Consider the following 15161-nt stretch of genomic DNA (forward strand, 5'->3'; position numbering starts at 1 on the left):
TATATATATATATATATATATATATATATACACACACACACACACACACACATTATATTTGTAGTAAATCAAATTAGACAACAAATCTATATTTAATTTGATCTACTAAAATAATTAAAATAGTATGTAATATTAACTAATATATGTAAAGTAACAATGTTTTTTTTAATGGTTTTAGTTTTAGTTTTACTTAAGTAAATATTTCCACAAAAATAAATGTGCCACATCATGCGCCTTTTGGAGATGGGTAATATTTTTGAAGCAACAGTTCATTTATAAATTCACACATAACATTTGTACATTTCAGAGGGGAAAAAAACTGGCTTGAGTGTAAATTCATTGGTCAAAAGGCTGTACGCATTAAACACTTATAGTAACGAGTACAAAAATAGTAGTTCAATCACAATAATTAAGTGATTTGACTAGTTTAATGTGCAAAAATATCGGTTTCACTGATGATTTTCATTTATTTACTAAACGTATGAACAATACAGTCACAAACCGCTGAAACGGAGCAGAAGCTCATTAAAACCCAAAGCAGATTGGTTAAAACGTCAAACACAAATCTGACCTCAAATCAGCGGATAAAGGACAAAGCCCAGTCGGGACTACGGCAGCCCCTGAGGCTCAAGCTGATAATGGTTTTAGATGTTATTTATGCACATTTGTTTATCTCGTACAAAAATGCATGCAGTTACTCGAACCATGATGCCAGTATGAAGATGCATAACTGGTTCAATCATTTTGCAGTGCTCTGTGGGTAAACTGCTGCTAAAGCGTGGACAGCACGTCTTTGTTCTCTCGTTCTCCTTTGTCTGCCTGTAATTTGGCCCTCGGGACAAAGTCTGTCAGGATCGCAGTCAGAGATGATAAACCGCAGCTCCGTTCTGCTTTCAAAGCTCCACAAACTTGGGTTTAACGATGGTGAATGAATGTTTCTACTGCCTCTAGTCTGTAACTAATGCCTAAATCAACCGGAATTACAAAAACAGACAATCCCATCATTCATTCATCCAAAACCCCTTATGCTGGGAGAATTTATGATAATATTCAGGAACTAAGCTGCTTGGCTTCATTAGTAACTAAATGGGTGAATCTCACAAAGCATGTCAAGAACATTCAATCAAAATAAGAAATAAGAATTTGTATTTTACGTAAAGAAAATGAGGAAACGAATAACGTCAATGCAAAAACAAAATCTTAATTATTAAAAACTGTATTAATTTAAAAATTATAAATACTTATTTTTTTACTAAAAAAAATATGAGTTTTATATTTTTTCCCTTTTGGCTTTGGTGTGAAATGTGGAAAAATAAATGTATTTTGAAAAATGCACAGATACATATTTACACATAATATTTGTATTTTACTTAAAACTGGCTTAAGTGGAAACGTATTGGTCAAAATTTAACAAAAAATACAAGAAAGTCATTAATTACTATTAATCATGTTTTCTCTCAATCAAAATATAAACTATATATTTTATAAAACATTCTTTAATTTTTTCCTTTTGATTTTGTAGGAAGAAAAACAGAGAAACAAAAAATGATTTTGTTTGACTAAAAATCAAGTCTATGTTTTGGGTCATTCAGATTTTAGAATGTGATGTTATTTTCCTCAAACAATTTTCTTTAAGTAAAATATTATTTCTTGTTTGATTCATTTGGGTTTGTGTTGCAATGTGACCCGTTTTCATGAGATTCACTCAATTCTTCTATAGTTACTATAGTTACTACTAACTAAAATTCTACATGGCATCCAGTGGACGGATTCGTCATTCCGGAAGCTAACAACATGCAGAATAAAATCACGTTGCACTGGGATCAGATTAATGACTAGAGCTACAGGGAGACTGACGACTAACGGTCAATAATCCATAAATCATACCTGGAAGCAGACGAATCTGAAAATCTAGATTCTGTAAATCAAAACAATGCAGTTGGACAAAACGAGGGATGGATACAGAAAGCAACAGAGAGAAGAATTTAATTTCAAATTCAGTGTGAAAATATCTCTACAAGAGCACACCTGAATTAAAGCTGAAGTGCGCCATTTCTCCTCTAGAGGCACAAAGCAGAACTGCAAGCGCAATTTATGTTGCCACGCCATTGCTATGCAATCGCTATGGTCTTGTCTAGTTTTTAGCATGTTTTATGCAGTTACTAAAGCAGCCTGGTTAATTGCAATTTTGGCTAGTTACTAGGCTGTAATTATGAGGTTGCTAGGACATTCTGGGTAGTTGCTAGGGTGTTGCTAGAACATTCTGGCTGGCTGTCATGCCGTTGCTATGTGGCTACCAAGGTGCGCTGATTTTTTTTCTGTGTTGCTACAGTACTTGTTTGTTATAATATACCAAATGGTGACCAAGTTGTTGCTATGTGGATGCCATGGTGTTTGAGTGGTTTTGAGTGTGTTGCTACAGTATGTGGTTGTTGCAGTGTTCTGAATGGTTGTCAGGGTGTTGCTATGCAGTTCTAAGGCGACTGTTGGAGTTATGAGCGGTAAATGCAGTGCTTCTGTGCAGTTGCCAAGGTGTTTTGAGTGTGCTGCTACAGTATGTGGTTGCTATAACGTTCTGGAAGGTTGCCAAGGTGTTGCTATGCAGTTAACAAAGTGTTTTGAGTGTGTTGTTACAGTATGTATTTGTTCTAATATTCTGGATGGTTACCAAGGTGTTGCTATGCGACTGCTAAGGTGTTTTGAGCATTTTTTAGGATGCTGCTACAGTATGAGGCTGCTATAATGCCCTGAACGGTTGCTAGGGTGTTGCTATGCGTTTCTGAGATGCCTGTTAGAATGTTTTGGGTGGTTCCTATAGTGTTGCTATGTGGTTGTCAGGTTATTCTGTGATTGCCTAGATGTTTTCTTGTTGCTACAATATGTTGTTGCTATAATGCTCTGAAAGGTTACTAAGGTGTTGCTATGCTGTTCTGACTGAGTTACTGTTAGAAAGTTCTGGGTGGTTCCTTGCACTGGACGGTTGCCTAATTGTTGCCATGCGGTTGTTCAGAGTGTGTTTTTTAGTATGCTGTTACTTTTAGTATGCTGTTAAGTTGTTGCTCTGTGATTACCATGGTGTTTTGAGTGTTTAATCTTTTTGCTACAGTATTTAGTTGCTATAATGCTCTAAATGGTTGTTAGGATGTTGCTACGCAGTTGTGAGGAGACTGTTAGAGTTCTCTGAGTGGTTACGGTGTTAAATAGAGTGTTTTTAGTGTGTTACTAAGTGGTTGATACAGTGTTCTGGATGGTTGTCAGGGTGTTGCTATGCAGTTCCAAGGTGACTGTTGAAATTCTTGGAGCGGTAAATGTGGTGCTTCTGTGCAGTTGTCAAGGTGTTTTTGAGTGTGCTGCTATAGTATGTGGTTGCTATAATGTTCTGGATGGTTGTCAAGGTGTTGGTATGTGGTTACCAAGGTGTCCTGAGTGGTTGTGTGTGTGTTGCTACAGTATGTATTTGTTATAATATTCTGGATGGTTACTAACAGGTTTTTTCGCTTTTTGCTACAGTATTTATTCGATTATAATACACTGAATGGTTACTAGGGTGTTGTTATGCGGTTCTAAGGTGACTGTTAGAATGTTGTGGGTGGTTCCTATAGTGTTGCTATGCAGTTGCTGTAGTATTATGAGTGGTTGCCAGGTTGTTGCTATGCGATTGCCATGTTATTTTTTTGTGTTTTGAGTATGGTTTTGCTATAATGAATGGTTGCTAGGCTAGGGTGATGCTATGCAGTTCTGAGGTGATTTTTAAATGGTTACTGTGGCGTTGCTATGTGGTTACCAAGGAGATCAGAGAGGTTTTTAGAGCATTGTATGTGGTAGCTATATTGCACTGGACAGTTGCCAAGTTTTTGTGTGTTGCTATGCGGTTGATACAGCATTGTGGACAGTTGCCAGGATGTTGCTAGGCAGTTCTAAGGTGACTAGTAGAATGCTCAGAGTGGTTCCTATGGTGTTGCTATGCGGTTGCTAGGGATCTGGGTGATTGCAAAAGTGTTACTAGGCAGTCGTTTAGACTTCAGATTAGACGTATAGCAACTCTGCACATTCAAATGGAATACGAGAAAACACTGTAACCTTAAAAAAAAGACACACTTCAGCTTCAATCTGAAACCCCAGCATCAGGACAGATATCCTGCAGATCTGCGCGTCTGTAAGACTCCACGAAGACGAAGATGAAAAGATTGTGTTTGAAAGCTCAGCTCCTCTACACTGTAACGAACAAAGGAACGTTTTGTTTTGCAAGCGCCGGGCCGGCTGGGTAACACACACACACAAGAGCAGTATGTGTGTGTGCGCGCCGATAACCAATGAGTCATTGTGAACCTGCAGCTCCTGAGGGATTTCTGCTATTCAATTCAAAGTGAGAGGCCAAAAACACGATGATGTACGCTAACGGCCCTGTTGCTTTGCAGTGGTGGTAATAAACCTCAGTACTCAAGAGGGCAAGAGACCCATTAAACCTGATGTGTTATTATTCTATAGACGCTAGATATAAACAAGTCAGCTGACTAATTAACTTCAACTATATTGCTCAGCAAAGTGTTTCTGTCCCCGAAATGCTTTAAGGAAGCACAGGCGCCTCACCTCCTGCAGCAGATCCGCCTGCTCGATGGCTTTCAGGACGTTTTTCTTCGACGTCTCCTGAGCCTCGCCTCCCAGCAGGAACTCGTCCAGGATAAAATACGCCTTCTCGAAGTTAAAGATGATATCCAGCTCGCAGACCTGAGTTTGCGAAGATCAATCACTGTTATCTGCAATCGCTTTCGTTTTTGGAGGCAACTAGTAACATCAGTTTATTTTCTGCCGCGCGACTTACGCTGCCGAAGTATTTGTCGAGCAGCTCGACGTAGCGGTGGATGATCTCCAGTGTGATCAGTTCGTTATCCTGGTCCTCAATGGCACAGCAGAAATACAGACTGGCGTATCTGTAACATAAACACAACATTTGTTTAAGTGCACTGTCGCTAATTCAAACTGATTTGAATCAGTTGCTCTGAGTGGTTACCAAGGTCCTGCGAAGTGACTTCTGAGTGGTTTTTATTGCGTTGCTAGAGTAAGTGGTTGCTAATATATTCTGGATGGTTACCAAGGTGATGCTATGTGGTTGCCAAGGTGTTTGAGTGTTTTTAGTGTGTTGCTACTGTACATTTTTGCTATAATATTCTGTATGGTTGCCAAGGTGTTGCTATGTGGTTGTCAATTTGTTCGGAGTGTTTTTTAGTGCGTTACTACAGTATGTGTTTGTTATTATATTCTGGATGGTTACCAAGTTGTTGCCATGCAGTTTCCAGGGTGTTCTGAATGATTTTTAGTGTACTGCTACAGTGTGTTTTGTTATAATATTCCGTATGGTTTCCAAGGTGTTGCTATGCGGTTGTTAAGGTGTTCTGAATGATTTTTAGTGTACTGCTACAGTGTGTTTTGTTGTAATATTCCGTATGGTTTCCAAGGTGTTGCTATGCAGTTGTTAAGGTGTTCTGAATGATTTTTAGTGTACTGCTACAGTGTGTTTTGTTGTAATATTCCGTATGGTTTCCAAGGTGTTGCTATGCGGTTGTTAAGGTGTTCTGAATGGGTTTTAGTGTACTTCTACAGTGTGTTTTGTTATAATATTCTGTATGGTTGCCAAGGTGTTGCTATCCGGTTGTCAAGGTGTTCGGAGTGTTTTTTTAATGTGTTGCTACAGTATGTTTTTGTTATCATTTTCTGGTTGGTTGCCAAGGTTTTCTGAGTGGTTGAGTGTGTTGCTACAGTATGTGTTTCTTGTAATATTCTAGATGGTTGTCAAGGTGTTACTATGCAGTTGTCAAGGTGTTCCGAGTGGTTTTTAGTGTGTTGCTACAGTATGGGTTTGTTATAATATTCCAGATGGTTACCAAAGTGTTGCAATGCAGTTGTCAAGGTGTTCTGAATGGTTTTACACTTGTTGCTACTGTATGTGCTTCCTATAATATACCTTCTTATAATGGCTACCAAGGTGTTGCTATGCGGTTGCCAATGTTGTCAAGACAATTAGATCAGACACTAGACTAAAACTAGCAAACTGTTTACATTTACAAATTAAAATGGATGATTTACATCTATGCAGGCAGGCTAAATGGACTAAATATACAAAAGTCTTAATTTGTGGATTATCGTCCAATGAATCATCTGGTTCTGTCTGATCAGTGTGTGCGTGTTCAATAATAATAATGTATACTCTTTTTCCAGCTGACACTTCTTTAATCATCATTCTCTCAGATGGATTTCTTCCCGGCGGGAGCTGCTGAGCGAGCGTTTTTCGCTGCAATAATGTGCTGCTGTGATCAGCAGACGGGACGGTCATTCATTTAGTCTTCTGGACAGTCATCTTTCACTGTGTTTGTGTGCGAGACACAGACAGAATGAGAATGAATTCAGAAAATACAACTTCTGTCCGAAATTCTGTGATATGAATATGCATGTGTCTGCAAATACGCATATATTATGTCAAGTTTATCTGCTAATAGCTACCAGGTGTGCTGCCTAGATGAAAATAATAGTGAAAAACTGGCACAATAAAATGTGCACATGGGGTGAATGTAATAAAACAAATTCAAATGAAGTGAACAAATAATTAAATAAAATGAAAATGCAAATGGAGTGGATGTCATAAAATAAAAAAATATGCCAATGAAAAGAATCTGAAAATCCCCCCCCAAAAAAAAAAAAAGCAAATGGGGTGACTAAAATTAAATTAAATAAGAAAAAATACTGTAAGAATATGCACAAAGTTAACAAGTAATAACAAAAAAATAAACATTTTCAAATGGAGTACATGTAATAAAATACAAGAAAAAATTAAAATGCAAAAAGAATGAACGTAATAAAATAAAATAATGCAAATTGAGTGCCTAAAATAAAAATATACAAATGGGGCAAACAAGAAATAAAATAAAATAATTTGCAAATGGAGTTGACAATTAATAGTTAAGCAAGTGCCTCAAAAGATTTGATTATTACGAAAATATGAAACCACAAACGTTTATCAAAACTAGTGTACATCTAGTACAACTTTGTTTCCACACAAACTAATATACAGGTGCATCTCAATAAATTAGAATGTCGTGGAAAAGTTCATTTATTTCAGTAATTCAACTCAAATTGTGAAACTCGTGTATTAAATAAATTCAATGCACACAGACTGAAGTAGTTTAAGTCTTTGGTTCTTTTAATTGTGATGATTTTGGCTCACATTTAACAAAAACCCACCAATTCACTATCTCAACAAATTAGAATATGGTGACATGCCCATCAGCTAATCAACTCAAAACACCTGCAAAGGTTTCCTGAGCCTTCAAAATGGTCTCTCAGTTTGGTTCACTAGGCTACACAATCATGGGGAAGACTGCTGATCTGACAGTTGTCCAGAAGACAATCATTGACACCCTTCACAAGGAGGGTAAGCCACAAGCATTCATTGCCAAAGAACCCGGCTGTTCACAGAGTGCTGTATCCAAGCATGTTAACAGAAAGCTGACAATTAAAAGAACCAAAGACTTAAATGTCAGTCTGTGTGCATTGAATTTATTTAATACACGAGTTTCACAATTTGAGTTGAATTACTGAAATAAATGAACTTTTCCACGACATTCTACTTTATTGAGATGCACCTGTATAAACCTGTACACACTGACTGTCAGAAATTGCATAAACCAGCCAGGATGGAACATGTACTTTTGTAATACTGTACAACATGCATCAGAATAAGCACTGACAGGCATTTCATCCAAACACACTGCTGCTTAGCAATGCTAATGCTCGGTTTGGACGGAGCTGACAGAGCCAGACTGTAAGGCTGTTAAAAGCGAGCGGCTGGGGTCAGAGGTCAGACGAGGCGAGCTGTGAGGGAATCAATCTGGAACTGAACCAAAGCCTGAAGAACTGCTGTAGACACAAGGTCACGTTCATTATTACAGCCCACAGTCTGTTCATCTGTCTAGACTCTCTTTCTGTTTCCGTTTAGTGTTTAGCTGTTAGTAGTCTGCAGCCTAAATCAAAGTGTAAAATGGGTAATTTACAAGAAAATAAAAATATGCAACTAGAGTGTACAAGTAGAAAAAAACAAGTAAATTAAACAATATTCAAATGGAGTGAATGTCCAAAAAAAAAAAAGTTAAAAAAAAAGCAAATCAAATGTACAAATACCAAAAAAACAACAACAAAAAAACACAAATGGGGAACTGAATACAACAAGACAAAAATAAAAAAAATAAGATAACTTAAAATAAAAAATTAAATTATGCAAATGGAGTGAATGTAACCAAATAAAAAATAACATGCACATGGAGTGCCTAAGCAAAGAATGTAAACAAAAATATGCAAATAAATGAAAATAAGATATGCAAACTGAATAATTAAAATGAAAATGCAAATAGAGTAAACGTAATTAATAAAAATACAATACAAATAATATGCAAATCCAGTGAACAAAGCAACAAAAATAAAATAACGTAAAAAAAATATATAAATAAAATAAAAATATGAAAATGAAATGTAATGAATATGAAAATTTGTGCATAAATAAGAAAATTTGCAAATGTAGTAAATGTAATAAGAGTAAACAATTAACAAAAAAAACAATGACTTCAAATATAAAATAAAAGTGCAAAACAGTTTGTTTACGGTTTTTAAAAAATTCTGAATGATAAAAAAACTGCATATGTGTTTATCTGTATATATATACAGTGGGTACGGAAAGTATTCAGACCCCCTTCACACACACAGGGACAATCTTCACTGTCAAACTGATTCATAAAGCAAGCTTTTCTTTTTCAACTCTAAAAAGCTAAATTGTTTCTTTTAAGAAACAGCCTTTGGGTTTGTGTTGATCTGTAGTCTTTATAATTAAATTGTGCAAATGGTGCACATGCTGACATGCAATGGAGTAAGTGCTGGTGTGTGATTGTGTATTCCTGCTTTCACTCTGAGCCTGTAGTGTTCAGAAGAATCACGACTCGACTCCTCATGAAACAAAGAAGAGAACAAAGCGAACGTGAGGACAGACGCCCTTCAGCACCCTCCAACAGAAACACAGCACACTTTACATTCACTCATCATACTCAATACAAATCATCACGGCACACTAACAATCAGCTCACGCTGCTCATTTCAGACGCACCAGAAAACACAATAACAACATCATACACTGCTAAATCAATTATTATGCCAATGTTCAGATTTGTATTCCGCTCATTCTCAGAAGCTGACACACACACAAAATAATGTCACGAAACACTAAGGTATTAAAAGTTTAGTTAGTGTGTGTGTCTGTATACGTGTGTGTGTGTGTGTGTGTGTGTGTGTGTGCGCGTGTGTGTCTGTGTGTGTGCGTGTGTGTCTGTATGCATGTGTGCGTGTCTGTATGCGTGTGTGTGTGTCTGTATGCGTGTGCCTGTATGTATGTGTGTCTGTGTGTGTGTGTGTGTGTGTGCGCGCGTGTGTGCGTGTGTGTGTGTGTCGACCTGCAACACCATAGCAACCACCCAGAATACTGAATGAAAACAAACATAACACTCCAAGTGAAATAGTGCTGAACTATTACAAAAACAGTACTGGACCATTAAAATGTACTGTGCTTTTTAAATATAAATGCATTTTAATATCTTAATTATATCTTGATCATTCATGTTAGTTCGTAGTGCATTAGCAAATAACAGCAGATTCTTTAAAATCTGAAATTGTACATGTGTACATTAACAATCTAACAATGAACAAAACTTCTACAGCATTTATTAACCTAAGATCTGAGTTCATGTCATATTCATGGTTGCGGCTCAAAGGGTTAACGTTACAAAAGTGTTACCATTTCACATAAACCCAAACTTTTAAAGATAGCCATCTTTTTAAATATCTACACAAAAGCCACAGCATTAAATAGGGATGCACAATATTATCGGAATCGGCCGATAAAGGCTTAAAATGCAAATATTGGCATCGACCAATTTGAAAAGATTTTGCTGATCTGCCTGGCTGATAAGACGAATAGCTCACATGTGCTCAGGGTGTGATAGTGATAAGATAAGGTCAGCAGTGTGGTCATTCTTGAAGCAAATGTTTCCCTTAATGGTTAGATTCTCTGTTTTGGATCACTGTATTTAATCTGAGAATGCACGTACAGAATGACGCGTCCTTTGTGCGACAGAGTCAGCTGTTTCTAGCATGTGCAGTAGCAGCAGTCGCAGCCTCCCCCGGGTCCTAATGCATTCAGATACCTATTAGTATTAACAGTATTAATGTCATAAAATCACAAGTCTGTTTTGATTTGAAGGTCAGAAGCTATAGCTTTCATGAATAAAAATCACAAACATGACACTTGTAAATTAAATAATTTCATATATACAGATTTATTCATTAATATGTGATATATTCTTTTTTTAAATTGATTATGAAAACTTAAAATACAATAAATGCTCTTTTGCTTTAGACCATCTATTAATGTTAAATCCACAAATAAAATGTTACGGTTTGAACTGCATCTGCCAAAAAAAAAAACCCTGCAAAGATTGATTTTATTACAGTTATTTTCAAGGCTTTCAATGTACTCTTTAATAATGCTTATTACCACTAACAAATACAATTTTACTCAAAACTAACCAAAATTAAAAAATTTTTTATATAATTTCCACACAGGAGAGACTTGGTGTTGTTTCAAAACAACTGGGAATATATAATCGGTATAAGCATCAGCTATCGGCAAAAATAATTTGAAAAATAGCGGCATATCGGCAAAAATCTAATATCGTGCATCCCTAGCATTAAAATTACATATGTATATTGCATGCACACTCTCACACTTTATTTGCTCCTATTTTAAAACACTTGAAGAATATCTAATCAAAATATCAAAACATGTATTACATGGATGATAAAAAAAGAACTGAAATCGGGTACATTTCTGATTTGTTTGTATTTCTGTCGACTGCATGAACATATCAGTTTGTTTTCTCGCATCACTAGCTTTAAATATGTACCTTTGCTGACTAACAAATGCATATAAATTAATGCAAATAGAAGGTAACAATCTATTATACCTAAATCTAAAAACCGTTTTGTGGCTTTTTGTCGTGACAGATCGCTATAGCACCTCAGTTCAAGTGGCACATGAACCGATCATCTCTTCCTCTGTACTAGTTACAGCACGAATAAACATGAATGAACATGTTGAATGTGTCTGTCTGTCTGTCTGTCTGTCTGTCTGTGTGTGTGACTGTCTGTGTGTGTGTGACTGTCTGTGTGTGCGCGCGCGTTTTTGTGACAAATGAGGACATACATTTGTATAACAACAAAGGTATTACAAGGAGAAGGTGATTTTTCAGGACATTACCCCATGTCCCCACTTTTCAAAACGCTTATAAATCACACAGAATGGAGTGTATTGAAAATCTAAAATAGCACAAAGTCTCCTGTGAGGGGTAGGTTTAGGGGTAGGGTTGGTGTAGCTGTCTCTGTCTGTCTCGGTCTGTCTGTCTCGGTCTGTGTCTGTCTGTCTCTCTCTCTGTGTCTGTCTGTCTGTCTCTCTCTCTCTGTGTCTGTCTGTCTGTCTCTCTCGGTGTCTGTCTGTGTCTGTGTCTGTGTCAGGTCAGTGTGTATGTACCCCTTCCTCCGCTGCCATGGAAACAGCATCATCTCAACACTCCCATCCGAGTGAACGATCACACACTCACATGAGGAGAACACAGAAACACAAACTGCACATGCTGTTCAGTCCTGAAAAACTGCACACCAACCGCAGATTCCTCAACTAATTACCATCCTAATTCCATCATCATATTGCGCCCATAAACTAGCTCCGAGTATGTAAACATTTTAATCATTTGAAGCAATAACAGTATCTCATTCAAAAACTTTTTGAAAAAAAAAAAAAACACTTTGAACACTATGTTGGACTTAACACTTTGAAATCTGTTTTCAAAAGTGTGTATTTTCAGGCTCCCAAAATGCCACTGTTGTGTAAATGAACGGCCAAAACACTTCAAAGGTTTTGAGTTTTTATCTGAAAACAGTGTTGCGTAAACATAAAGTTTTTGTTAATATTTTGAATTTGATTTTACTTTTTATATTTTGTTTTCATTTCAATTTTAATAAACGTTTTAGCAATTTTGTTTTTTTTATTAAAAAAAATCGATTTAGTTTTTTATTAAGGTTTAGATTATTTAGCTTTAGTTATTTTAGTACTTTAATTTGTTTAAACCAATCAAGCAATGATGTTTTAATGATTTTGGTTTACAGTAATAACCCTGTTCACTCATAACTCATCTCAGCATGCTATTTTTTTTAAATCACAAAATCAAGTCCTACACGTTTTTCTCATCGCATGTCAAATTTTACCATGAAATAAGTCAAATGACAGAAGTAAAATTAGCTGTCAAAGCCATTTCATACTGAAATCATTCTAACAGCAATCAAGTGACAAGTAGCTCTACTTCAACTGAAGCCCAGCTTTAGCTAATAATTAAAGCCAATCAGCAATGAGGTTTCTTTTTCCACAGCATGGATAAATCAGTAGCCATGATGTTAATTCATTAACCTCTTTCTAAGCACAAAAAAATAAGTAAATAAATAAAACAAACATCATTCCCAACTCAGAAAACACAGGTATACACGTATAATTATTTTATTTCAACAACTTATTTACTTTAAGTTGAAATTCTAAAATAACTCAAAAATGTTTAAATTAATTATATTATTTTTTTTATTATTTATAATTATTATAATTAATTTTAATTTAAAATGTTAAAACTACATAGACAAATGTAACAAAATCTAATGAAAATGACAACAACACAACAAAATTACTACGACCTCAACAAAAATAAATGGGAAATATAAAATTAAAAATTCTAAATATTAATAAAATGTACATTAGTATTCATACGCTGCTCAACTTTTTGTGTGGTGCCCACATTTCTCATTATTTTGCAAGTTTCGTTGTGCAACGTCTCAAATATTTGATCGTATGATCATCAAGAAGGAGATGGTGGATGTACAGTAACTACTTCAACATCTGTCTCAGTGGAAATGAAGTGCCTGTTGAGAGCATTGCTGTGTGGGATAGACGATGGGCCACTCAATCGCTCAAAAACAGGTTGAACGCTCTACTGACCTTTTATACACGATTTTCAGATCCCTCCACTCCAGGAAGCTGCACATCTTGGGTTTGCGGGCCAGAACGGTCTGCACCAGCTCCCGCGTGATCTTCTTCTTCTCCTTATCGGACAGAGGAACGTACCATTTCTGCAGACGGAGCTTCCCCTGTCTGCTGAACAACAGCATGAACTGCATCTGAGAGACGAGCCAAGAACAGGAGTGGCGATCAGACGCATTCACGCCATACATAATGTCTTACGGTAAATAAAAGCCCAGTAAATGTGGCATATATAATCACTCAGCATCGAATGTATTCAGTGGCACCGAATCATGCAAATTAATATAGCATCAAATCATGAAAAACTAAATTAACATGGAAAAAGGCACTTATTTAATTACACACTTTACTATTTTCACAATTTAATGGCATACATGAAATGAAAACCATACAAATTTTCTTCACTTGAAACGTAAATATTATATATACATCAATGCATCTGACATCTATTCTGAAATGTAAAAAAAAGGCACATATTTAAAGATATTTGTTTACATTTTACTATTTTATCTAACAATTTAATATTTATAAAATAGCATGCAGAAATTAAAACCATACAAAACTACTTGGAAAAAAAGTTGAAATAACAGAAAATATTGTTGAAATAGTTTATTTAGTTTAAGTAGCCTACTACAATAGCTAAAACAGACATTTAAAAAAACTATATATAGACATATTTAACAAAAAACAAAACCACAAAAAACTAACACAATGACAAAAACACACAAAATTACTAAAACTTTCAAATTACACGAAAATGTAAAAATCATGATAAACTCTCTCTCTATATATACTGTATATATATATATATATATATAATTTCACATTTGCGGGTTTATATAATAGAAAAAATAATTATTTTTATGAATAATAAAAATTATTGTAGTATTGATATTTAATTCAATATTTAATATAATTAATTAATAAGATTATTATAATTATTATCACCATTATTGTTGTAATAATAACAACAATATAATAATAATAAGTAAAAAAAATAATAATAATAATTAAATGCATGTCATACGGATAATATAATGATATATAGATTATCATTATAACCAAACAGGTACATTTTTATATTTAGTTGCATACATTATTATCATCACCATCACTATTATACTGTAAAAATGCATGTCGTACGGATAATATAATGATATATACATTATAATTTGCTGAATTTAGGCGCCAGTTCATTTGCACAGGGTTGGGTTTTACTGATAGAAATATTAGCATCATAAATTAATTCAAAGAGCAAATGCACAACACTTACAGCAGATTTAGCGTTGTACACATCTGACTGCAAAGGTAGGGCTAATTAACGCACGTGCTTCAACTAACAAGCGCGTGATCTCCAATGCACGCTGCTGTTCACAGCATTGAACCTTTTTCGGAAAAGAAATGATGTAACAGCACGAGACGTACCTTTGTGAGCAGTTCTGGATTCACAGTGATTCGCGTCTGTCTCAGAGTCAGCTCGAGTCTTGTGTACAGTAGATACTAAACAGCGGCAGCTGACGACTCGGCAGCTCGGGGAGCTTTCATTGGTGGAAAGAAGACCGTTATTCCCGCCCACTCAGGAGCGCAGGCAGTTGATTGGCTGATACATGCGCCTGTCACCGCCCCCCGTCAGTGTTGTGGGAAGCGTGTTTGTAAAAGGGAACACACATCAGAGGATCACACACAGTGTCAAATTTATCTGGTAAAAACATTCTGTGCATTATGGCCTGATTGCTTTGCGACAAACATCCCCTTATTTGCATAATTAGTATTTTATTGCCACACAGTTAATGCACAAACACAAAATGCAAGCTGTGTACCATGTGTATATATTCATTTTGGATGATACCTCAGATTAAATAGCTCAATATACACATCAATGATAGACTAGCAGTGGATTTTACTGATGTTTTTCAAACTAAATTATCTGGACTGTTAGGAAAGAACTAGCTTACACAATGGTGGTACTTAATGAATCACTAACTATATA

The 15161-nt window shown here is 35.7% G+C and overlaps 1 protein-coding gene across 6 annotated transcripts in view; it reads right to left on the reverse strand.

Annotated features, from left to right (window-relative positions):
- The window catches only part of LOC107564403 (AP-1 complex subunit sigma-2), a 27615-nt gene extending 12928 nt beyond the window's left edge, over positions 1 to 14687 (reverse strand). For 4 of the 6 annotated variants that reach the window (XM_016249488.1, XM_016249491.1, XM_016249492.1 and 1 more), the window contains exons 1-4: positions 14597 to 14687; positions 13130 to 13308; positions 4823 to 4931; positions 4591 to 4728 (exon numbers count right to left, since the gene is read on the reverse strand). In XM_016249488.1, the coding sequence (XP_016104974.1) occupies positions 4591 to 4728; positions 4823 to 4931; positions 13130 to 13308 (426 nt within the window). In that variant the 5' untranslated portion in view covers positions 14597 to 14687. Of the gene's footprint in view, positions 1 to 1887; positions 1919 to 4590; positions 4729 to 4822; positions 4932 to 13129; positions 13309 to 14596 lie in introns of all 6 variants that reach the window. The other 2 variants (XM_016249490.1, XM_016249486.1) reach the window with 1 other exon arrangement.
- Between the last annotated feature and the right edge of the window lie 474 nt (positions 14688 to 15161).

This window comes from Sinocyclocheilus grahami, unplaced genomic scaffold (assembly GCF_001515645.1).
Source record: "Sinocyclocheilus grahami isolate Dianchi unplaced genomic scaffold, SAMN03320097.WGS_v1.1 scaffold932.1, whole genome shotgun sequence".
Classification (NCBI taxonomy): Eukaryota; Metazoa; Chordata; class Actinopteri; order Cypriniformes; family Cyprinidae; genus Sinocyclocheilus; species Sinocyclocheilus grahami.